Source organism: Geotrypetes seraphini, chromosome 1 (assembly GCF_902459505.1).
Source record: "Geotrypetes seraphini chromosome 1, aGeoSer1.1, whole genome shotgun sequence".
NCBI lineage: Eukaryota > Metazoa > Chordata > Amphibia > Gymnophiona > Dermophiidae > Geotrypetes > Geotrypetes seraphini.
Window position 1 is genome coordinate 57,864,960 of NC_047084.1, and position 26,182 is coordinate 57,891,141.

The 26,182-nt window shown below is 42.8% G+C and overlaps 1 protein-coding gene across 2 annotated transcripts in view; it reads left to right on the plus strand.

Annotated features, from left to right (window-relative positions):
- The window catches only part of HCN1 (hyperpolarization activated cyclic nucleotide gated potassium channel 1), a 619,095-nt gene that overhangs the window by 106,657 nt on the left and 486,256 nt on the right, over positions 1 to 26,182 (plus strand). For both annotated transcript variants that reach the window (XM_033931614.1, XM_033931607.1), the window contains exon 2: positions 2,447 to 2,870. In XM_033931614.1, coding sequence (XP_033787505.1) covers positions 2,447 to 2,870 — 424 coding nt within the window. The remainder of the gene's footprint in view (positions 1 to 2,446; positions 2,871 to 26,182) is intronic.

The window sequence follows — 26,182 nt, forward strand, 5'->3', positions numbered from 1 at the left end:
TTAAAAACTATTACTCTGTAACTTTATCGACTGTTCCCTAGTCTTTGTAAATCGTGATGCAGTAAAAAATCAATCCACTTATACCCATTCTACACCACTCAGGATTTTGTAGTCTTCAATCATATCTCCCCTTAGCCGTCTCTTTTCCAAGTTGAAGAGCCCTAACCTCTTTAGCCTTGCCTCATATGAGAAGAATTCCATTCCCTTTATCATCTTAGTCGCTCTTCTTTGAACATTTTCTAGTGCCACTATATTTTTTTTGAGATAAGGAAACTAGACCTGAACACAATACACAAGGTGAGGTCGCACCATTAAGCGATACAGAGATATTATAGCATGCTTAGTCTTGTTTACCATCCCTTTAAAAAAAAATAATTTCTAGCATCTTGTTTGCCTTTATGGCCACCACTGCACATTGGGCGGAAGTTTTCAGTGTACATACTGTGCTATGCTGGCCCTGCCTAACTCACCACATCCCACTTTTCCAATATAAGATCAAGGGACCTCGGTTGGCCTGGCTCACTCGCTAAACCTCTTATCCCTTCCCTGGCAGATCACCCAATACTTATCACGACAAAGGCCTCTTGAACAGTGAAGCTGGAGAGAGCTTGACCTACTTTCCCACTGCCATTGATTTTAAAACTGGCTCCAGATGATTGTGCAGGGAAAAGAAAAACACAATCAGAAATATAGACCTACCACAAATATTAGAAAAGTGAAATACAAAGAAGACAAAGACAGGATAGCAGTGGAAGGAGCAGATTCTCACATACAGCAATGGCACTCTTTTGCATATACTCTGTAGGAAGCAAAACAGAGACAAACATATAAACACAAATGACAGAAACACAAGCAGCAGGTATACAGGAGTCAATTCTGTAAAGGCTACCCACATTTGGGTACTAAAAAATAGTGTACTATGAGTGAATTCTATAATGGCAAATATATCTTTAATTGCTATTATAGAACACTAATGTAAGTCTGTTTTTATCCACCATCATGTAGGTGCAACCACATATACCCTGTCAATAGCAGGTGTTGTGTGTACCTAAATGTTGGCAGTTAGGAATGTAAGTGACATTGTTCTGTAACCATGTCCTGCCAGCATATACATAACAAAAAATACAGTAAGCGGATCTTCTTAAATGAAATCCAACCCAATAAATGAAAATTAACGAACTAATAATTAAGAGCTCACTATTTAATATTACTATTAGTTATAATATTAGTTATAATATTAAATAATGAGTTTTTAATTATTAAGGGAAGGGAAGGAGGAGATGGTATAGATGATTATATCATGAGAGCAGAATGGGGATCTGAGATAACGTAGGTTATGGGAGGTCCTATGCACTGAGAGCTATCAACAATATATGATATACCCTCCTCCTAGTTTATCACCTAAGGTGTTAAGATATGTTTTACGCTATATTAAGGGCAAGATAAAATTATTAATGGGATAATTAAAAAAAATATCTATTAGTTGATAGGCATGAGGAAGCCGATTGTAACTGTATGAATAAATTAGTTTATTAAAAATCTGGTAAGCATATACATAACAGCCATACTGGATCAGACCAGTGGTCCATCTAGACCAGTATCCTACTTCCAACAGTGGCCAATCCAGGTCACAAGTACCTGACAGAAATTCAAATAGTATCAACATTCCATGCTACCAATCTCAGGGCAAGCAGTGGCTTCCCTCATGTCTGTTTCAAGTTTCAAGTTTTTATTAATATTTGATGAATCGCTTATTCAGTTTGCTAAGCGATGTACAACTTCATAAGAAACTGAAAAACGAAGACTAACAAAGTCTGTCTCAATAGCAGACTATGAATATTTCCTCCAGGAACTTGTCCAAACCTTTTTAAACACAGCTACATTAACTGTTATTACCACATTCTCTGGCAATGAGTTCCCAGAGTTTAACTGTTGTTTGAGTGAAAAAATGCTTCCTCCTATTTGTTTTTAAAATATCTCCATGTACACCACCGTTGTAGGGGGTTCTCAAAGTATAAGACTCTATAATGCTTGGCATATACACAATCAATAGTCTCCATGGAAAAGTACATACTGTGCACTAAAGGGGTCTTTTACTAAGGTGTGCTAGCCGATTTAGCATGTGCTAACTGATTTAGTGCACGCTAATCAATTTAACGTACGCTAAATGCCAATACACCCATTATATTCTATGGGCACCTTAGCATTTAGCGTGCGTTAAATCGATTAGCGCGTGCTATATCAGTTAATGCGCTTTGGTAAAATCCCCTTAAATGCTGAGACACAGGTGCTGCCAAATTCATTTAAGAGATGCAATATAGAATATGGCGATCCTTTATTGGCTGACCTATAAATGTAAAGAGTTTGAAAATATATGAACAAAATTCTAGTAAAGGATTTGTTTTATAAAATAGTGCCAGTAATTTTGCATATTATTTTCTTGTAGGTTTTACTGGGACTTGATAATGCTGATAATGATGGTTGGAAACCTTGTCATTATACCAGTGGGAATCACATTCTTTACGGAGCAAACAACAACACCATGGATTATTTTCAATGTGGCATCAGATACCGTTTTTCTGTGCGACTTGATTATGAACTTTAGAACTGGAATTGTGAACGAAGACAGTTCTGAGATAATTCTTGACCCTAAGGTCATCAAGATGAATTATTTAAAAAGCTGGTTTGTGGTTGACTTCATATCATCAATACCAGTGGATTATATTTTTCTCATTGTAGAAAAAGGAATGGACTCGGAGGTATACAAGACTGCAAGAGCACTTCGTATTGTGAGATTTACAAAAATACTCAGTTTATTACGCTTATTACGACTTTCAAGATTAATTAGATATATACATCAGTGGGAAGAGGTAAGATGCATCTGTGCATTCATATTTGTTCAATTCATCAGCCTCATCTATTACAGACCATTTAGAGAAAACTGGTTGATGGTATGTTGCTTGTATTCTTATTTTCTTTAACTAAAATTGTATCTTTTTGATCAGTGCTTGCGATTTGGCCTCGATGAGATACCATATTATGCAAGTGGTGTCCACTGTGTTATACCATTTGCTCCTTACCTTGTATTAGACCAGTATCTGATGAAAGATCATTTACTGTCTAGAGCAGGGGTAGGGAACTCCGGTCCTCGAGAGCCATATTCCAGTCGGGTTTTCAGGGTTTCCCCAATGAATATGCATGAGATCTATTTGCATGCACTGCTTTCAATGCATATTCATTGGGGAAATCCTGAAAACCCAACTGGAATACGGCTCTCGAGGACTGGAGTTCCCTACCCCTGGTCTAGAGCAGTGGTCTCAAACACGCAGCCCGGGGGCCACATGCGGCCCGCCAGGTACTATTTTGAGGCCCTCAGTATGTTTATCATATCACAAAAGTAAACTAAAACAGTTTCTTGATCATATGTCTCTTTAGCTATAAATTACAATATTATTATTATTATTAATAAGACTTAGCCAAAAGGAAAGATTTATAAACTATAAAGAGTTTTACCTCATGCAAAATTGTCATTTCTTTAATAAGACATTAACTATTTTTTCTGAAGCCCTCCAAGTAACTACAAATCCAAAATGTGGCCCTGCAAAGGGTTTGAGTTTGAGACCACTGGTCTAGAGTGTTGAAAACCCCTGTAACAAAATTTAAGTTATTCCAATGCAAGGTAATTGCAGTGCTTACTTTCTTTTTTCATATTGATACCTCAGGTTAACTGTACCTTTAATAAGGAAACACATACAGTGCTCCCCCGCTCATTCGCGGTCGGCAATTCGCAGTCCCAGTCATTCGTGGTATTTTTCGACTGCGAATGACCGGGCAGGAGAGGGCAGCCGGAGAGGCAGGAGAGAGCAGCAACAGCGCCGGCGAGTGAAGGAAATCACTCACGGTATGCTCCGACCACCTCTTCCTGCACTAAAGTCGGGCCTCACCAATTAGGAGCTGCTTGTCAAAGCATGTCAAATTCAGGGCCTCAGGCAACAGTCCCCTGAATCCGCCAGTCTAACCTTTCCCCTTGGTTATCTCATAAACACTGCCCCCTACCACTTAGGAAACTCACTCTTCCTATCTCCCCTCTCCAAGTGCCCTACCCAGGGGGTCTGCAGGTTTATTATGTTATTCAGGGCAGCAGTGGTTTCTCTCCACTGCTCAGGGGTCACTTCCTCAAAAATGGCATCTGACAACTGCTATGAGGTGAGGTGTTATTTTGGAGGCTGTGCTGACCTGGGCAGCAGTAGAAGGGGACCACTGCTACCCTGGATGACATTAATCCTGCAGACCCCTGGGTCAGGAATGGAAAGGGGGATTGGGGTAGGGTTGTGATGGGAATTTGTGATTGGGAGAAGCAGGGTTGGACTTGGAATGTTTGGGGGACTGTTGTGGTGTTTAATTAGGGTCCAGGTGTGAGTTAGAGAGCCAGGGTTGTAGATTAGGCAGGGCAATTATTGTGATGGGCCATGGGGGTTGGAGTGGAGGGATCAGGACGAGGTACTGAGGGAAGGATCTGTGCTTTCAGACATAGTGCAGCTACACTTATTGCCTCCTATTGAGATGATGTAAGTTTGGATGTGCCATTGGCAGTTGGGACACTAGCACATGGTAAAGATCTGTATACTAGATGCCACAGCTGCCCAGACCTGTCAAACTCCCAAGCTATACTTTAACACAAAGGCTCCCTTTTTAGTGCAGTAGATAGTAGCATGGACCTTACTAACAGCAGCAGATCAGGTACGCAGACTAGGAGTAACATTAGACGGCCACCTATCCCTGTCCACCCACATATCTCAAGTAGTCTCCACCTCCTACTACCACCGCTAACTGAGAAGGATCAAATCCTACATCTCCAAACCTGACTTAGCCCAATTCCTCTACTCCTATGCTCTCTCCAGGATGGTTTACTGGAACTCCCTATTTAATGGAGTAACCAAAAAAGATCTCAATTGCCTCCAGCGTGTACTAAACACAGCAATCCGCCTCCTACACAGCCTCAACTACCACAACCCCATCTCCCCAGCCCTCCGCGCAGAGCACTGGCTTACGATCAACCAATGCTGCACATTCAAGGCCCTGGTAATAGCGCATATAAGAATCTATGCCACTACCCCAGCCTACATAGGATCCAAGCTAACCCTCTACACCCCCACCTGCCTCCTTCGCTCAGAAATGGAGAAAAGCTTATGCATCCCCCCCAGAAAGTCTCTCCTGTAAGAAACCGCCCGCAAATGCTCCTACAGCCACTTCATCCCCCAACTCTGGAACCAACTCCCCCCACAAATCAGATTATAGAACTCATTGATGACCTTCCGGAAAGCGGTAAAGACCCTCTAATTAAACTAAAATTACAACTGCAATCTACCCCTTTGCCCCCTTAAATTTCCCCTTCCTTCTACCCTCTCTTCTCCATTCTTAACCTGTAGTTAAATTGCTGTATAGTTCTTGTACTTAAACTACTGTATAGTCTTTGTACTGTCCAAATGTATTCCACTGTGAATGTTTGTTTGTAGGCCGTTCTGAGCTACTGGGAGGACGGGATACAAATCGAAATAAATTAAATAAATTAAATAAATAAATAAATAAATAAAAACAATGTACGTATCTTTGAGCAAGTTTCAAGTTTTCAAGTTTATTAAAAATTTGTTATCCTGCCTGTTTAAAAATTAAAAAGCGGCTCTATGATAAAAAAAAACAAAAAACAGGGTAGTACAGACACATTAAAATTAATAGCTAATTTATATCCAGTAAAGACATTTACAAAGTCTCACAAATCAAACTGACACGAGAGGAAAAAGGGTAGAACTACAATAAGTTGAGAGAAAAGAACAGTTAAGGAAATAAAGGTAAGGGGTACTAAAAATTTAATCTGTATTGCTATAATTGCCACGGAAACTGGGCTAGAGATCAGTTAAGGTGTGTTTAAAAGGACAGTCATACTGCAAAAGCATCTTTAAAAAGCATTGCTTTTAAGCTGGTCTTGAAATTATCTAACATGCAAATGTCTCGTAAGTATGCCGGTGCTGAATTCCAGAGCGTGGGAGCAGTAACAGAGAAAATATTATTGCGCATAGTATTGATAATTTTTAGCGATGGAATTGTTAGCAGATGTTGATTAGATGACCAAAGAAGATGTGGAGCGATTTTTCACGCTATTTTGCTTGCTCCACAGCTTCTTTGGTTATCTGTTCAAAGACACGTACATTGTTTTTAGTCTACATTTTTACCTGTGATCCCAATATCAACCGGACCCCTGAGGAAGGCGTGTTTGCCGAAACACGGACTGTGTAGAGTCCGGTAAGACAATTATAAATGGACTATAAATTTGGATTTATATTTGTATTTTTATTGTGAAGAGTAAATAATAAATCATCTTTCAGAACATTCACATTCACAGGTTTGTTTTTTTTTGTTATTTTCATCGATTGGATTGTTTTCACTGTGGAATACTGGGTCTTCTTTTTGTTTTGTTGGCTTGATAAAAGGGGGCATAAAAAACATTTATAGCTAAACATAGATGAAGAACTACTTTGGAAAATATAATTTGAGACATAGGTGCTTATGCCCCCTTCTCCAATTATTGTATTTACATTTTTTTAAAATTTTATTTAAATTATATAGCAAATACCTATACTTATTTATTTCTTCATATTTTTCACAAGCAATACATTTCTGGCAGCCTGGACATGTGTATATAAACCTCAGAGAGGTTTCAAACTGTTCTATGATGGTCATGCAATTATGAAAGAGGTTTCTGTTTAAGAGAATATATGCTCATTCTTTAAATTTTGCAATAAGCACATACTAAATCTAATCCTTATTACCAGTGGATGAAATGACTGATTGTTTAAAAAAACTTCTCCTCTTGCCTTAGGTTGCACCTGCTTACTTGAATTGCCTGTTTTGAGAATGTATATAAACCAGTATGCATATACAAAGCATGTTTCATAGACCGGTAGTGGTTAGTATGGGCTTACATAATTTGTGTTACTTCAAATCTGTCTTGTGAGTTTTAGCAAAGAAAATCTGATTCAAGATGGCATTAAGTTGCTGGAAGCCTGTGAGGTTAAATGTCTTCTTCCAGCAGATCAGATTATTATTCATGCCAATATTTTTTCTTCCCAGGTAGCTGATTGACTACAAAGTAAGCCTATGCTTGTCAGTTGAGTAATGTGAAGATAGACTCTGTTTCCCAAAAGGTCAAGATTAACGGCCTCTTTTACAAAGCCGCGCAGCAACAGCCCTGAAGCCCTTTAAATCTCTATGGGCTTTGGGGCCGTTAGCGCAGCACAGTAGTAGTGCGGCTTTGTAAAAGAGGCTGTAAAAGTCATTATTTTATTGGATTCAAATTTGACTCCAGTTCATGTGCCTGTGGAAAATGTTTTAAAGAACCCCCAGTGTCTGTTATTAATTACTTTCTTTATTATAGAGAGAAATATCTATCTTTATATGCTTATATTGTACATATGATTTAACATACTAATATGAAATTTCCAGTTTCCATTAAAGTATACAATAAACCCCCTTACCCGTCAAGCAAAATAATTAACAGAAACAAATTTACTGTAAAATAATGCTGGCTTTTACAAAGCTGTGGTCTAAGTTTCTACCGTGGGCCGGCAAATAAATTCTCCGACGCTCTTAGAATTCCTATGAGTGTCGGAACATTTACCTCACTGGCCCATGGTAGAAACCTCTACTGCGGCTTTGTATAAGGAGCCCTAAATTATTTATGCTAAATATTTACATAAGCTTTCAGAATATGGCTTATTTTTTTAGTTGTTTTAGCTTTGGTCAATACAACACGTATAAATCAAAGACCCAAGCTGTATATACATTCCACAAGCTGTTTTTTAGTCTTAAACAATAGCCTCAGCCCCACCACTCCGCCGCTATGTTAATTTACCATTGCGGGAAGAATTACGTGAGAGCTCATCATTGGCTGATTGTACTAATATTTTAATGAAATTTACTTGTTTTTTAAAAAACTTTCTTAATTTCTAAATAAATAATTTACTATACTAATGTACTTAGCTTTTTTTACTGCTGAGCCAACGTCCGGGAGTCAAACCCGACATGCCATGTTTCGCACTAAAAAGTGCTTTATCAAGGGTCTCCCTAAAATAATAAGAGGAAAACGGGCTGTTACAAACTACTCAAAACCGCCCCCTCTCCCCCTTCAAAAGACTTCTCAACTCGCAATATCTTAAGTACTCACCATGACCGCCCGTGTCATCCGACTATTCAAATGTAAGAATGCAAGATGGCCGCGGCGTCTCAATCTTAAAATTTAAATATCCCTCCTACCAATCGAAATCGCCTCCCCCTAAATCCCATTGGCCCGACCTCATCCAATGAGTGAAGTCCACTCAATTTCTGCATTCAGCCCCCGTGGTTCTACAGTATCTAACATGAAAATGTGCCTTTGTTCACACTCATTAAGTTTATACGGGTCTTTTTCCCCATCCCTCCCAACTACCTGACTTATGATCCGCCATCTAATTTGTTCTACTGTGTGCTGATGCGCTGCCCAATGTGCAACTAAAGGGGCCTGGATGACACCATTATTTATGCGCGATTTATGTTCGGTCAATCTGACCCGAATCGCCCTGTTGGTTCTTCCTATATAGACTAACCCGCAGGGGCAGGTTATAGCATAGACCACGTCTTGTGACATACAATTAGTGTCAGTTCTTGACGACAAAATTATATCCCGCCCTGGGACCTTCCAGCTATCCCCTTCTATAGTTAAAGAGCACCATTGGCACCTGCCACATTTCATATGCTGACCCCTCCTCTCACCCCTTGTCCCACCAAATTTCAAACTATTACATTTTTGCCCTAATGTCATGCCCCTTACATTTGAATAGTCGGATGACACGGGCGGTCATGGTGAGTACTTAAGATATTGCGAGTTGAGAAGTCTTTTGAAGGGGGAGAGGGAGCGGTTTTGAGTAGTTTGTAACAGCCCGTTTTCCTCTTATTATTTTAGGGAGACCCTTGATAAAGCACTTTTTAGTGCGAAACATGGCATGTCGGGTTTGACTCCCGGACGTTGGCTCAGCAGTAAAAAAAGCTAAGTACATTAGTATAGTAAAATATTTATTTAGAAATTAAGAAAGTTTTTTAAAAAACAAGTAAATTTCATTAAAATATTAGTACAATCAGCCAATGATGAGCTCTCACGTAATTCTTCCCGCAATGGTAAATTAACATAGCGGCGGAGTGGTGGGGCTGAGGCTATTGTTTAAGACTAAAAAACAGCTTGTGGAATGTATATACAGCTTGGGTCTTTGATTTATAAATATTTAAATAAGCCATACACAGAAAATATATTCCAAATGCTTTTTTTTTCTAATGTAATCTAATTAAAGATAATTTTTTTTATTGCATCCATCCTTTTTCATGGCCATAAAATTATGTGCATTGTTACAGGAATCGTGTAGTAAAATTGCTTCTTGCTAAGTTGTGTCACAGAGATGATAAAATTAAGGAAAGGTGGCTGCTGGGTAAGAGTAATTCCTGCTAATACTAGGCCAATGCTTTGTAGTTCAGTTTCAGATTAAACTTGTTCGCTGTTCTTTGGCCAGTGAGGGAATTTTCTGTTAATTAAGCTGCACTAAACAGATAGTGGCAACTTTATAACTGGGTGTCCATGTTTATACATATAAATGTACAGACTACCAGCACTTTCACAAATAAGGGAGCATGTAATTGGCAGAGGATGTAAATGCAAGGGGGGCATAGAAGGGAGATGGGTGGTACTACCACTTATGCATATAACTTACAGAATCTAGTAACTTATGTATCCTTGCTGCATTCAGGCTCCTGTGGTGAAGTCAGGTCTATGGCTAGTGTACCTGTGAGGTCAGGTCTATGGCTAGTGTACCCCCTAGTGTAATAACTTTTTATATACTTCTTTCCTATTATATATTGTACTTCTCCCCCCTTCCCTGTTTGTTTCTATGAGTCCTGTTAGTGCTCAGTCTTAATTATGCTCCCCTTAAATTTTAGAAATTTTGTAATGATTGATGTTAGCTGCTTAGACAATTTTTTTTAGGCGGGATATCAAATTGCTATTTGTGATCTTGTGTGAGTGCGTATATTCCAGGTGCCCTGCTGTAAGGTTGCCCTAGTATTTTTTAAGAAACCTCAGGTGTCCAGATGTCATTATATTTCTTTCCATGGCTTGTCTCTCCACAACTTATCTTCCCTCACTTCCTTATAGTTTCCTGTCGCTTCCTGTCACTCTCTTCCTTCCCCTAGCTTTCGTCCTTTCCCTTTTCTCACCTTTGTATTCGTTCTCTCCACTCATGATCCCCTTTCTTCTTTCAACCTTTCGCTCAGCTTCCTAATCTGTCAGTTGAGCAATAAATAGTAAATTACTAGATTCTGTAAATTATACACATAAGTGGCAGTACCACCCATCCCCCTTCTATGCCCCCCCTTGGATTTACATCTGTGCCAATTACGTGCTTAAGCCCCGATGTTCAAAAGCATCCCATGTAAGTTGGACTGGTTAAAGCCAGTCTTGCTTGCAAGGAAGTTCAGCCTTTAATGCTCAAAAGAGTTCTCTGTGGCTGCTACTGATCCCGGTGGCAGCCCCTGAAACCCCTATGCAAGTGCATTAAAAGGAGCTCATTAGTATTATAATGAGCATGTGTATTGATGCACCTTCTTATCCAGTTTGTCTGTCTTGACTAGCTTGTAAGCTTTTTTGAGCAAGGTCTGTCTCTTCTAACTAAACTAAACTAAAACTTAATTTTATAGACTGGGTCTTCAGCCAAAAAGGTGCTTGACTCGGTTTACAATAATGTAAGTATAATACATAAATATAGAAGAAGAAGACGAATGTAATCTAGAATGGCTTAGTTTCCAAAGTGTTTAGTAAACAAGAAAGTTTTCCGAGCTTTCCGAAATAAAACGAAGGGTCCTAGACTTCTAAGTGAAAGCGGTATTTCATTCCAGAGCTCAGTTGGTTTGAAAATGAAAGAATGGCTGAATCTCTTGAAAATTCTAGTTTTACCCTTAAGGTGTTTTGATGTACAGCGCTGCATATGTCTAGTAGCACTATAGAAATGAGTGGTAGTAGTAGTTATAGAATATGCTGTCACTGTGCTACATCAGGGCACCTATAGAATTATGTGTTTTATGTAAGAATCACCACACCCAAAGAGCACGGCAACTGGACATTTCCAATGCACTTAAACTTCTTAGGGGTCTTTTTACATAGCTTGGTAGAAAGTGGCTTTATTGTGTCCTTGTAAAGGTCTTTCCCACACACTAAATCTCCTTCTACTGCAACCGGAAAATGGCCAGTTTTCCATTTTCCAAACTAAAGTTCAAGCTCTAATGTTTCCATTAGCATGTAAGCCCTTACCACCAACTATTTTGTAGGTGGTAAGGGATCATGCGCTAATCAGCATGTGTGTGGCAATGCTGATGTGCTGATTAGCAGAGAAAATGCCCATTCTCCTCCATCCCAGACATGCCTCCTCAGCTAAAAATAAAAAAATATTTTTTAACACTTGCTATGGGACACCTCATTGTGCTCCACGATAAGCCCTTTTAAGCTGCAATAAGCACACGTTTTTACCACAGCTTTCTAAATGGACACCTTAATGTGGAAAGGGGATGAGGGAGGTGAAAATGGAGATGGCTGCAAATAAGTGTGAATTGCATCTTACAGTTAACACATGGTAAGTTATAATGCATTAACTGTTAATATGGCACCATTACTGTCATCTGAATACATATAGCAAACTGCATCATATTATCTATAATGTACTGAATATACTCGAATATTGTGAAAGGGACACCCGGCTAACTCTTCCTGAGTCGGCTGGAGCCCTGTCTGACCGAGTAGTTTGGTGTGTGACTTTAATTAAGTGGCCTAAGATTCAGTGCCTCCTATGCGCACTGCTGGACCTGGCTTTACTTGGATAGGTTTCACAAACACCACACAGTCTTTAAAGGTGAAAAATAAAGGTTTCAACTTTTATTTTCAGGCTTGACTTAAAGCCACTTATTTTTAATTGGTCAGGATTACAGTTCATTTGCCTTCCATGAGGGTAGCAATTGCAGAGCTCAAAAACAAAACTCCCAACAGAATATTGCAGCTCATTGCAAAAACAATAATTCGGAACCAATAAATCAAAACAGTCCTTTTCTTCCTGGGAGCAGGAGAGTTTTGGCTTCTCTGCCTCTCCCCTGCCTGTGGCACACACACAAAAAAGACCTCAAAAAGCAAAAATCATTTTCCTGCTCTCCACAGCAGGGAAAAGGAAACTTTAATACTGGCTTAACCCAGAATGCTAGGCCCTTGCTATTCCAAGCAGCATCGGGCCTGAATGTCCTTAACTGGACTGGGTAGGCTGAATCCCAATTCCTTCAAGAAACCCGCCCACCCAATAATTATGCAGGGTGTCTTTTGCACACTACAGCCACTTCCCTGTAAAAAGGCAAAAAATAGCCCTCTCATAAACATAGTCCCACCTTAGAGAGAGAGAAAAAAACATCCAACCTCCCCCCCTAAACTTCTCTTAATGTCCCCAAACGCATGAAGCTTTTGGCTTTTCTTTACACAGTTCAGCTGAGCCCGTTTCAAATGACAACTCATGTGCCAAGGGCACAGTCAGCAAACTTTCCCCATTTTAGCTTTAAAACTCTGACCTGCTTTACACGCTCTGCTACAGTGCATGGCCTCCAGCAAGGGCAATTCCTCAGCAGGAAAATCTTCATCCTAACTATTATGTGTCTATCGGTTCCTAGGTTTCCTGCTCCTAGACTCTTCTGACCTGCACCTCTCCAGCTCCTCTCTGGCTCAGCTTTGCTAGAGGATAAGGGCTCACACATGTCAGACCCCTCCCCCCTAATTACTCTCAATGAGGACACCAGAGGCCTCCTGGCCTGAATCCAAGGCAGTTTTCTGTCTCCTCTTAAAGGGACAGGCTTAAAAGGTTCAGCACAAGTCTGCTTAACTCTTCTAGGTTGTACTACTCTAAGCTTGGTAATTAACACATGGATAGGACTACAAGGCTGCAGATCAATGTCAGGGGTGTGCAGCGCGGTGTCCCTGTCACAATATAAACTGAGATTTTGGGCCAAAAAAATGGTTTACGATTGAGCCTCCTTCTGATGATGGTACTTTTTTCCTCCCCTCCCCACCCGATGACCAACACTGTTATCTTCCACCCCCTCGATGTTCGGCACTACTATCCTCCACCTCCTCCCAATGACCAACACTGTTATCCTTTACCCCCTCCAATGGCCGGCACTGTTATCCTCTACCCCCTCCAATGACTGGCACTGTTATCTCCCCCAGCATTGGCGTCCACTTCCTGAGCAGAACTGTAAGTGCAATGTCAGTCTGGGGCAGGGGGAGTGGGAAAGGGAGAATAGAAGTGCCTAATCCTGTGTTTTCCAGCGCTGCCGGTGGCCTTTCCTATACTGTTTGTTTGCTGTGGTCCACCTCCCTCTTAAGCAACTTCCTGCTTCTGCTTCAGCAGATCGCAGCAAAGGAACTGTGCAGAGGAGGCCATGAGCAGCGCAAGAGGATTTTGCTGCGCTGGCAACCTCCTTGTAATTTTTGTGGTAAGGTGAGCTTCAGAACCAGGTGGGGAGAGCATTTGGTGGAACTGTGAGGAGGGAAAAAGGGAGGGAGGAAAAACGGAGAGATGCTGAATGGAAGGGGCGGAGAGTAGAGGAATGGGGGAGCACATGGATCAAGGGGAGAAGAATGGATGGATGGAGGGAAGAGGAAAGCAAGAGGAAAGGGAAAGGAGATGCTGTACAAGGATGGAGGGAAGAGATGGTGCACATAGACAGAGGGAAGTGGGAAAGAAGAGAGGAAGAGATGGGATGCACTGGGAATGCCACTCCCATGGGTCTAAGGTTCTTATTGGCCCAGATGCTTAAGGCCCCTCTCATAGGAGGGGCCTTTGATATCTGACCAGAGTCTTAAGCCACTCCCACTGCATCCAAGAATGCACTTGGAAGGAAGCCTAAGACTCCGGTTTGCCCAGGTGCCTAAGGCCCCTACTATGAGAGGGTCCTTAGGCATTTGGGCCAATTGAAGCCTTAGGACCCTCTCTGGTACATCCTAGAATGTATGAGAAAGGGGAAGGCCTGCCATTTTGGAAGAAGTGGGCCTGCTGGCAGGAGGGAATTGGGCATCCCTTTTGCCGGCCATCTTCTAAAGGTACAGGGGTCGGGGGTTGGGAGGTGTCAGGGGAGATGTGGTGTGAGGGAGTGTCAAGGGGGGGTTATGGGATGTTGGTGAGTATTGGAGAATGTTGTGGAGTATTGGGTGGGTGTTGGGGAATGTTGGGGGTTTCAGGGATCGACAAGGCTGGCGGCAGAAGAGAGTGGGTATCCCTCCTGCCAAATGGATGTGGGGGTATGTGTCAAAAGTGTCAGGGTTTCGGGGGATCCATTGGGTCAGCGGCAGGAGGGAGTGGGCATCCTTCTTGCTACATACAGTGTTGGGTTCTTGGGTGGCAGCAGGAGGGAGAGGGCATCCCTCCTGCTGGCTGACTTCGGAGGGGCGGGTTACCTGATCACTGCAGGGAGATTTCCTTGCGGCGATCAGCTCAGCGGTCATGTCTGTTTGAAATGTAGATCAGCTTTTTGTTGGCCTACATTTCAGGCACCTATAGCGGCCCTAGGGAGATGCCTAAGGCCGCTTAAGCTCGTCCAAGGCCACTTTCGGGTAAAACCATGCCCATGCCCAGCCGTTGGAGAGCTTAAGCGTCCCTAGGCGCCTCCCTGCACCCATGACAAATGTCTATAGTGTAGGTGGCCGAGCTCAGTTTTTTTTTTTTAAAGAAAACATGCATCCCAATTAGCTAGTTAGACCAGCTGTAGGATGCCAACCACTGCCTACAATCGGGATGCCATTTATAGAATTTGCCCCTTAGTGCTGAATATTCCTGTTGTGTATTGTGTGGAATTTGTCTAGACACAAAGGACTAGATTCAGTAAATGACACTGAGAAAACAGTGACAAAAAATCCACAAGGAGCCCTGTTCTATAAATGGCACTCCATGAGTTGTATACTGTTTATAAAATAGTGCTTAGAGCCACTGCTCCCTCTAAGGATTGGCCGGGTGCATGCAAAGCTTTTCTCATGTGAGCAAGAAGTTCTAAAAACCAACCATTTTTCAGATTTGCAAGTATTTTTTGTGAGCAACCATGTAAAATCTGTGGGCAACTCTCCTAAAATGTAATCTGATGACGCTACACTAGAGCTTTAGGTAAATGCTTGAATTGCACTTTTGATTCTATTCAGTTCTGCATCCTAGCATGCTTATTGATTTACACTGTTTAATGCCATGTTTATAGATCTCTCTGGTTTTGAAAGATAAAGAAGATAATTAGTGTTTATAGACAAGAGAACTTTTCTATGTTAAATGGCATGGGAGCTGTTTGGCTATTTGATAAAATGTGTGCCCTGATCTATCAATGATTTCACTTATTTCTCTGCTTATAGATAATAAGATTTGTAAAGCAAGTAACATAGCAAATGAAAGCAGATAAAAACCTGAACAGTCCATTCAGTGTGCCCTATAATTACATGCGTTACAATTTCATGATTTTTTTTTTCTGGGCCATAGACATTAGAAGTCCACCCAGTACTGTCCTTAGGTTCCAACTATTGGAGTTGACATTGAAGTTCACTCCAGTCTATCTAAACCATATCATTTGCGGGATTCATATTCTAATTAGAGATCCTCTGTTTTCATTCCACCCTTTTTTAAAAATTCCATTACCGTTTTCCTCTCCATCACTTCCCTTGGGAGGGCATTTCAGGCATCTACCACCCTCTCCGTGAAAAATAATTTCCTAACATTACTTCTAAGTCTACTACCCTTCAACCTTAAATTATGCCCTAGTTTTACCAATTTCTCTTCTTTGGGAAAGATTTGGTCATATATTAATACCTTTCAAATATTTAAATGCCTGTATCATATCACCTCTGTCTCTCCTCTTCTCCAGAGTATACCTGTTGAGGTCTTCTTGTCTGTTTACATACCGTATATATTCGAATATAAGTTGATCTGAATATGTCGAGAACACATTTTCCCCCCAAAAAGGAGGAAAAATGGTTGACTTGAATATAAGGCAAGGGCTTAATATTCAAGTGCCATGCCCTGCCAGGATCTGCACCCAGTGTTCCCTCCCTCACGCCCTCCCCTGCCAGGCTTTGCACCTAGCCCCCCTCCCTGCCAGGCTCTGTACCCAGCCCTCTTCCCTTCCTTATCAGGCTCTGCACCCAGCCCCCCTCACTTCCTGCCAGGCTCTGCACCCAGCCCTCTTCCCTCCATGCCCTACTTGGCACTGTACCCAGCCCCCTCACTCCATGCCAGGCTTTGCACACTGTCTCACCTTCCTACCCTGTACCCCCTCTGGTGGTCTAGTGGTAGGCAAGGACAGGAGGGATGTCTCCTGTCCTGGCTGACTAACTTTTTTTTAAACCACTTTTTAAACTAATCCCCCTCCCCCTGCGCTTACCTTTTGTGCCATTTTTAATCCATGGTGGTATAGTGGTGTACGGGGCAGGAGCAATCTTTCTGCGCTCAGCCCCATGCTGAGCCTCTCCGACCCTGGTTCCCATTTCAAGCCCAGCGACGAATCCTACAGGGCCGAGCATTTTGTGCTTCCTGCTTGGCCCTGCGCTGCTCTTTGAATGACCGCTGCCAGTTCTCACAGGATGAGAACTGGCGGTGACCATTCAGAGAGTAGCGCGGGGCCGAGCAGGAAGCATGAAAAGTTCAGCCCTGTTGAGTGAGCTGCTGGGCTCAAAATGGGAACCAGCTGTCCTGCTGTCCCAAAATGGGAACCAGCTATCCCGGCTAGCTGTCCTGCCTCTTCAAAATGCTGGGTTTTCCCCTTCCCTTTGTATCCTGGGATGCACCAGGAAGGGTCTGAGGCTCTGATTGACCCATGTTTTTTAAGGCCCCTCCTATGGGTGGCGTCTTTTGCATCTTGGCCAATCAAAGCCTTAGGCCCCTACCTGGATGCATGCACCCTGCAGCCAGGGAGGGACCTAAGGCTCTGATTGGCCCAGAAGCATAAGGCTCCACCCATAGGCATCCCTCCTACCAGCCATCTGAAAGTAAGGTACAGGGAGAGGACAAAGGTCATCGGAGGCACCGGGGGTGGTAGTGGTGCATGGGGGTGTATCATTTGGCAGTGGGAGAGACTGGGCATCTTTTTTGCTACCAAGGAGGATCAGTTGGCGTTGCGAGAGATTGGGATCTCTCCTGTTACTGGGGAACAGTGTTGATTAGTGGCAGCAGAGATTGGGCATCTTTCCCACTGCAAAGGGGGGTGTTGGGTGTTTTGTTGTTTGGCAGCAGAAGAGATTGGCCATCTCTCCTGCTGTTGGGTGGAGGGTTACTTGTGGCTCGATTTTTTGTTGTTCTTTTTGTTTTGCATTTATTCTGTGCATGTGCTCATCGCTATCACAAGCGATGGGCGCATGCAAATTTAGCAAATCTTTGCTACTTTCCGCTAACTTCATTTGCATGAGCGTTTTTTGGAGAATGACTCGCTTTTTAAAAATCACTACTATAATGGCTGCGATAGCAGCCTGTCGGTTTTTAACATGATTTTTAGAGAATTTAGGCCTAAGAGACTTCCTACCTTAATAGTTTCTCCCCACACAAAGGTTTCTGAGCCACCCTGTTTCCCTAATCCTGTCTCTTCTGGTACTATGGCTCATCCTTCCACAGGAGCCCTCTTGTCTCGACTCAGGACCTCCCTCCTGGAAGTTGCTACATTCAGAGCCTCCTTACTCTGCCCTGCCAGAGGGTGTTTACTTCCTACTTCCTGCTGAGCCCCACCATTCTGGTCAGACAACTTAACAATTGTCAAGTTGGCATCTACTAGAAGGTAGCTTAACTGCCGCATCAGAGAAGGAGTGCTTCTAGAGATACGTGCTACTATAACACTCATTCCTTCACACTGTGCGTTAATTTTTCCAAAAAATACAAGGCAAGGGCAAAAACTTACTGCACTTTAGTAAACAGGCTCCCATATTATTAAAACACATCAAGATGTATGTCAAAATAGCTCAAGCAGGCAGAATTAGTCCCAGACATTCAATTCTGGTGCCTGGTCATGGCCCAGAATTGAATATACTGGGCTAATTCTGCCTGTGGTAGTCAGCATTTAAGACCTACAGGTTTTCAAGGCTTTCTTCTTGCAAAACAATCTGCTATTTCACACAAGCAATATGACATGCTTTCAGTTTTTATAGCGACGCTGACATGCAGCAAGTAGAGAAATGGAGATGGATTTCATATTAATAAGCTCTGACTTTCGGAGAGCTTTGAACTGGAAGTCTGATGACCCCTACTCTAGAACTTTAGGTAAATGCTGAACTGCGATTTTGATTCTATTCAGTTCTGCATCCTAGCTTGCTTATTGATTTACTCTATTTAATGCCATGTTTATAGATTTCTCTGGTTTAGTTAATGGGTTTGAAGGATAAAGAAGATAATTAGTGTTTATAGACAAGAGAACTTTTTCTATGTTAAATGGCCTGGGAGCTGTTTGGTTATTTGATAAAACGTGTGTCCTGATGTATCAATGATTACATCTATTTATCTGCTTATAGATTATAAGATAAGATGTGTAGAGCAGGTGCTTCTATACCCTCTGAATTAAAACTTGCATCAATAGATACTTGTATATATTATGAATAAAACCTGTTCATATCAAATTCATTATTAAAATTATTTCAGTCATGTTTTCATGCTCGTTACTATGTTTATGACAGGCATCTCTCTAAATTAATAGTCTGTGATGCTTTTTGTGATAGTTTTGAAAGCTTTCACATGTAGCAGAATAGGGATGAGAAAATAAAACAGCACTACATACTTCAGTAAGCACACCTAGAGGGGCATAATCAAAAGAAATGTCTAAGTCCATTTTGGGCCTAAGTCGCTAGTCGCCCAAAGTCAGACATGGGAAAAGGTCCATTTTCGAAAAATACATCCAACATATTTTTTTCCCCCAAAAATCATCTAACTGTACATCCAGCCATCTGATTGTCCAGACCGCTAAGTCGCCTATGTGTATACCCCATTTTCATCCAAAAATTAATCCAAGTCAAAAATGCCTAGAAAAACACCTTTTGGACGTGGGCGGGGTCAGCGAAGTGATGGACTGAATACTCAAACATTGCACCAGAGTAGTGGGGTACCTTACAGGGCACTGTTGTGAACTTCACAATAAGGGTGCCACATAAACATCTCACTGCAACTCCCTTATAGGTCATGGAGAGCCTCCCTCAGAACCTAATAGACCCACCTATCTACCACCCCAATAGCCCTTATGGATGTAGGTGCCACTTATATGGCAATACAAAAGGGTTTAGGGTTTTTTTGGGGGTGCATATGTTTCACCATGAATACAGTGATTAGAGTGGCTTATGGGCCTGGGTCCTCCTCTCCATGGTTCACTAACCCACCCCCAAGACCACTTAAGCCACTTCTGTGCAGCTCTACTAGGCTTTCCTATGCCAGGCTGCCAGGTGCTGATGTTCTGGAGGCAGATATGTAAAGTTGTTATTACGATTTTTATAGGGGTGAGGGGGGGTCAGTGATCACTGGGGCAGTGTGTGGAGGTCTGCACTTTATGTCTACAGTGATTATATGGTCACTTTGGATACCTTCTTGTGACTTAGACCTGGTTTTAGATGGCCTAAGTCATAACGTGCAAATTCCTTCTAGGCAGTGTTGTAAAACTTTCGGTTATACGTGCAGTATGACTAAGGGCTCCTTTTATCAAGGCGCGGTAGGCGGTTAACGTGCGGAATACCGCGCGTTCAACCGCCTGCCGTGCTAGTCTCTAACACCTCCATTGACGAGGCGTTAGTTTTATGGCGTGCCGTGGGGGTTAGTGCGTGATGAAATGTCTGATGTGCTAACCACCGTAGCGCACCTTGATAAAAGGAGCCCTAAGTCTAGGACGTTCCACGTCCCACCCAAATTCCACCCTCGACACTCCTCCTGAAACGCCCCTTTTAGCTCTGGGTGTACAGCAGCACTGTGAAGGCCTACGTTGTTTTTAGATACGTCTATAACCCACTTGGACTACTTGTCTCACTGATCGTCTAAGTGCCGATTTAGGCCGTTTTTTAGACGTATTTCTGTTTTGATTATGAGCCCCTTAGTCAGTAAATCTTTATTAGAAATATTTCTTCTTTTTTGGTATATGGTTTTATCTACATGTATTAATTTGGATTTATCTTGTCCTACACAGTCCTTAAAAACATATTTTTTTTGCATAAAAGGCATAGAGAAGGTGGAGAGGGACAGATTCTTTAGACTAGCAGGGACAACTAAAACAAGAGGTCATTCAGAAAAACTGAGAGGAGACAGATTCATAACGAATGCAAGGAAGTTCTTCTTCACTCAACGGGTGGTAGACACCTGGAATAAGACAAAGTACAATTCTGGGGTTCAAAAAGGGACTGGATGACTTCCTGGAAGTGAAAGGGATAACAGGGTACAGATAGAGGTTTACCTTACAGGACATTGAGCGAATAGGGTAAGGACATTTTAGGTTAGGTAGGGAAAACTTTCAGGTCATGGACCTGGAGGGCTGCCGCGGGAGCGGACTGCAGGGCACGATGGACCCCTGGTCTGACCCGGCAGAGGCAATGCTTATGTTCTTATATACAGTAGTCCACTGTTTCTCAACTTCTTCAAGTCAAGTACCCTAAGTCTAACAAATATCAACCGAGTACCCCAAACCAAGCTCCACCCCAGACCCACCCAAGCTCTGCCCTTAACCCCACCCCCATAATAATAGTATGTTTATGTTTAAGATTTTTGATCACACTTCAGTTTTAACAGCATGGTTTACAAACAATAAAGGAAGAAAGAATGTCATTAAAAACATAGAAAAACAAAACGAAGCAAAATAATATCCAGAATTAAAATTAAAGTTAATAAAAATCTAAATCTAAATAGTTGCCAAAGAGAGGACTCTACTCCCAATATTTTCAAGGAAAAGCTATACCAAAGAGATATTTCTTAACCATTGGTTTGAATTTTACATATGAAAACTCAGAGCGAATCTCAACTTGAAGAGAATTCCAGATGCTCAAGGCCCAGCCCAGTGGCAAGAGGCAGGATCCTCAGGCATCGGCACGTCCTGTTGGTTGGTGCTGCGTGCCGGTGCCAGATCGGGGTAAGGGTTTATGCGGGCGGGTTTATGCGGGCGGGTGAAGCCAGTTCTGGGGGGGCTCATGGTCAGGGGGCGATGCCGGTTCTCGGGGGGGGGAGCTCGCTCGCAAATTGAGTCAATGCTCGGTATGCGAGGCATGATTTGCTCAAGTGTTTTGCTCATCTTGCAAAACACTCGCAAACTGTGTTACTCGCAAACCGAGGTTTGACTGTATTTGGCTGAAAAGCTAGACTACACATGGATGTATGTTTTGGGATCACATCAGGTAGACACTCTTTGGGAAACCATCTCAGATACATCTAAGAATCTCAAACAGCAACTCAATGCTGCATATCAAGCAGCTCAGGAGACAGTTGACAAACAGAATACAGGCAATAAATTCTGCTATGATGCCTGAGTCAAAATTCAAGAGCTACAAGCTGGGGATAGAGTACTGATCAGGGCTTTAGGCATAGGCATCGGAATGGAGGGGGGGACCACAGGGGCCATGGCCTCCCTAAAAATTTATCCCTGGTGGTCCAGAGGTGCAGTGGGCAGGAGCGACCTAACACGGTCGGTGGCAGCAGCCACGGGATGCGGTTTCTTCTGCCGCTCAGCGGCAACAAGCAGGTGTGCCTGCTCAGAGTTGTGCAGCTTTTTGACTGGCTCCCACAAATTCTTGCGAATCGTGAGAATTCGCAGGAGCCAGTCAAAAGCTGCTCAGCGTCAAGCAGACACACCAAATCGTGCGCCTGCTCATTGCCGCTGAGAGGCAGAAGAAACCACATCCCGCGGCTGCCGCCACATACCGGGTTAGTCGTTAGGTAGGAGGACAGGGCATGTAGGGGGGCTAGGTGCAGAGTCTGACAGGGGGAATGAGGGAAGGGGACTGGGTGCAGAGCCTGGCAGGGAGAGGTTGGGTGCAGGAGGTAGGGAGTTGGGAAGACAGGGATGACAGATGCTCAGGGGGTTGGGAAGACAGATACTGCACATACTGGGAGAGGGTTGGGAAGGGCAAATGCACGGGTGGGGGGAGGGTTAGGAAAGGAGGAAAAGCAAGATGCTGCACAGGTGGAGTATTGGGAAGGGAGAGAAATAAATGCTGCCAGTGGGGAAGGGAAAAGGAATGGAGAATTGTTGGACATAGGTGTGCAGCGTGAGAGGGAAAGAGAGATGATGTATATGGGGAAAGGAAGAATTGTTGGACACGATAGTGGTGGAGAGAAGGGAGGGAGAAATGTTATACTGGGAGGGAGGAGAGATGACCCATAGAAGAGAGAGATGTCATAGAAACATAGAAAAAGATGGCAGATAAGGGCCGCGGCCCATCTAGTCTGCCCACCCCAATGACCCTCCCCTATTTAACTCTGTGCAGAGATCCCACGTGACGATCCCATTTCTTCTTAAAATCAGGCATGCTGCTTGCCTCGATCACCTGAAGTGGAAGTCTATTCCAGCGATCAACCACTCTTTCGGTGAAAAAGTATTTCCTGCTGTCGCCGTGCAACTTCCCCCCCCTGATTTTCCATGGATGTCCTCTTGTCGCCGTCGGACCTTTGAAAAAAAAGAAATCCTCTTCTACCTCGATACGGCCCGTGAGGTACTTGAACGTCTCAATCATATCTCCCCTCTCTCTGCGTTCCTCGAGTGAGTATAGCCGCAATTTATCCAGCCGTTCCTCGTACGGGAGATCTTTGAGTCCCGAGACCATCCGGGTGGCCATTCGCTGGACTGACTCAAACCTCAGTACATCCTTGCGGTAATGAGGCCTCCAGAATTGCACGCAATATTCCAGATGGGGCCTCACCATGGATCTATACAACGGCATAATGACTTCAGGCTTACGGCTGACGAAACTCCTACGTATACATCCTATGATCTGCCTAGCCTTAGATGAAGCCCGCTCCACTTGATTGGCAGTCTTCATGTCTTCACTGATGATCACCCCTAAGTCCCGTTCTGCAACAGTCCTTGCTAGGATCTCGCCATTTAGGGTGTAAGTCTCGCATGGATTTTGACTGCCGAGGTGCATGACTTTGCATTTCTTGGCATTGAAACTCAGTAGCCAGGTCCTTGACCATTGCTCCAGTAGGAGTAGGTCGTGTTTCATATTGTTTGTTGTGCTCTTGCTTGTTATATTACATAGTTTGGCGTCATCGGCGAATAACGTTATTTTACCGTGAAGCCCCTCAGCCAAGTCCCTTTTAAAGATATTGAAAAGGATCGGGCCTAAGACCGAGCCCTGTGGCACTCCGCTGATCACTGCCGTCGTTACGGAGGGGGTGCCGTTCACCACCACCCTCTGAAGCCTACCACTAAGCCAGTCCCCAACCCATTTTGTCAAAGTGTCACCTAATCCTATAGAACTCATTTTACACAACAACCTGCGGTGTGGAACACTATCAAATGCTTTGCTGAAGTCCAAGCATTTGATAGTGTCCCACACCGCAGGTTGTTGTGCAAAATGAGTTCTATAGGATAAGGTGACACTTTGACAAAATGGGTTGGGGACTGGCTTAGTGGTAGGCTTCAGAGGGTGGGAAGGATAGAGAGATGCCAGACCACAGAAAGGAGAGGAGAGAGATGCTAGACCTTGGGAAGAGTGAAGGAAGGAGAGAGAGACACCAGACCATGGGAGATGAGAGAGATTCCAGGCTATGGGAAGGAGAGGAGAAAGATGCCAGACCATATGAGGGGGGAAGGGGGAAGATAGAGATGTCTGACCATGCGAGAGGGATGAAATGGTACATAGAGATGGAGGGAAAGGGGAGACCAAGGGAGGAGGTGGTGCACAGCAATGGGTGCGGCAGGAAAGAGATATGAAGAAATGATTCTTATGGATAGATAGAAGTAGGGAAGAAGAATGAGGGAGGATATGGTACACATGGATAGATGGGAAGGGAAGGCATGGAAAAGTAGATTTTGAGAAGAAAACAAAAAAATGGAAGAAATTTGAATGTTAAAAGTTAATACTAAAGATGGATGTATGGCAGAAAGTGAAGGAGAGAAAAACAGTAAATGGATAAGGTGGCCCTGGATATACAGTTAAGAGCACAGACAGAAGGAAGTGCAGCCAGAGACTGGGAAAGATAGATTGAAAACCAAAATCACCAGACAACAAAGGTAGGGGAAATGATTTTATTTTCAATTTAGTGATTGAATTGTGCCAATTTTGGGAATTTACATCTGCTGTCTATATTTTGTACTGTTCAGGAAGAAATGCATCTATTTCTTTGGGGGTCGTACTGCATGTAGAGTCTTGAATCTTAGGGTTTTGTTTATATATATTATTACTTTTAGTTTGTGGTCCCGTATTTGCATAGGGGTTATCTGGTAGGAATGAATGTTGAGAAGCATATGTTCAATGTGCTTTGTGTAGTTTAATTTTGTGGTTAACCATTATGTATTGTTAATAAGATTAAATTGTATGTATATATGAAAATTGAATGGAAGAAATGGTATTACAATTAGTACTATTATGGGGTGCAGTATGGGGTACAGATTGGGTGGGGTCTGGAGCGGAGCTTGTGGGCCCCACAAACAAAAACGCTTTCTGCTGCCTATGGCTCTAGGCATCCCAGGCAAGCACAAGCTATTAAACCATTGGTGCAAAGAGCCCTATGTGATAGTGGCTCAGGTGCCAAACCTACCAGTGTAAAAGCTGACACCTGAAAGTGGAAAAGGTCCTGAGAAAACTGTATACAGAAATCACCTACTCCTCATAGGTCAATCATTCCGATTGCTACAAATTGAAAATTCTATACCATCCAGGCCAATTGCAAAATATAAATGAAAGTTAAGACATCAACTTTGCTCACAGAGCAAACAAAAAAAGCTGTGACTCAGACCACTGTAGAATTTTCAGAGTCTGAGGATTCCACATTTCAGATGGGATACTATATTTATTTATTCAGTTTTTTATACTGTTCTCCCAGAGGAGCTCAGAATGGTTTACATGAATTTATTCAGGTACTCAAGCAGTTTCTCTGTCTGGACCAGTGGGCTCAAAATCTATCTAATGTACCTAGGGCAATGGGGGGATTAAGTGATTTGCCCAGGGTCACAAGGAGCAATGTGGGTTTGAACCCACAATCTCAGGGTGCTAAGGCTGTAGCTTTAACCACTGCACCACACTCTCCCCTACCCGCCAGCATCAGAAGGCCTAGATCCAATTCATTTAGTGAGACGCTTCACAAATGGGTCAGTACTTAAGACAGTAACTGAAAGAAATGCTAGAAGTGCAGAGGATCTTAGTGACCCATTTCTCACACACCATACACATGGTACACCTCATGTACCTCCTTTACATAGGCTAGAAGCAATGCTAATTTATCTGAATCAGTGAATCTAAACTAGAGAATGACACGGTGACAAAATTCATCACCGTCCCCGTCCCCGCGGATAACCACGGGAAACCATCTTCATGTCATTCTTTAAGGAGAGAGGGAAGAATCAGAGTATGAATGGCCACAACCACTGACCCGCAAGCTTTGCTTTGAAGAATGCTGGTGTAGAAGGACTGAGGTTGAAATAGACACTAGAAAATGACATGGGTTTATTTCCCGCGGTTATCTGCGGGGACGGGAACGGTGATGAATTTTGTCACCATGTCATTCTCTAATCTTAACCTCTACCTGAACTTAGCAGTTTCACAGTTGATAACAGGCCTTACAAGGGAATATTGGCAGATATTAATGTTCCCGTAAGGGTATAACATAGGAAAATGTAGCTGATAGTGAAAGTATGCCTTCTGTTTCAGATGACTCATCAGGTCAGTATGCTGATGATACTCTAGTGGTATGCAAGTCAGACAGTACCCATAAGCCTGTCACAGAACTTGTTTATGATAAATTGGGTACCCTTTCTAATCAGTCTATACAAATTTCTGCAAAGACTGTCATTGCTGATTTGTTGACAGTTATTGAATGCTTGAGTAAATATGTTCAACTGGCTAGTCAGGATGACTCTGCTGTATTAGGTAGCAGCTATGGTTATCATA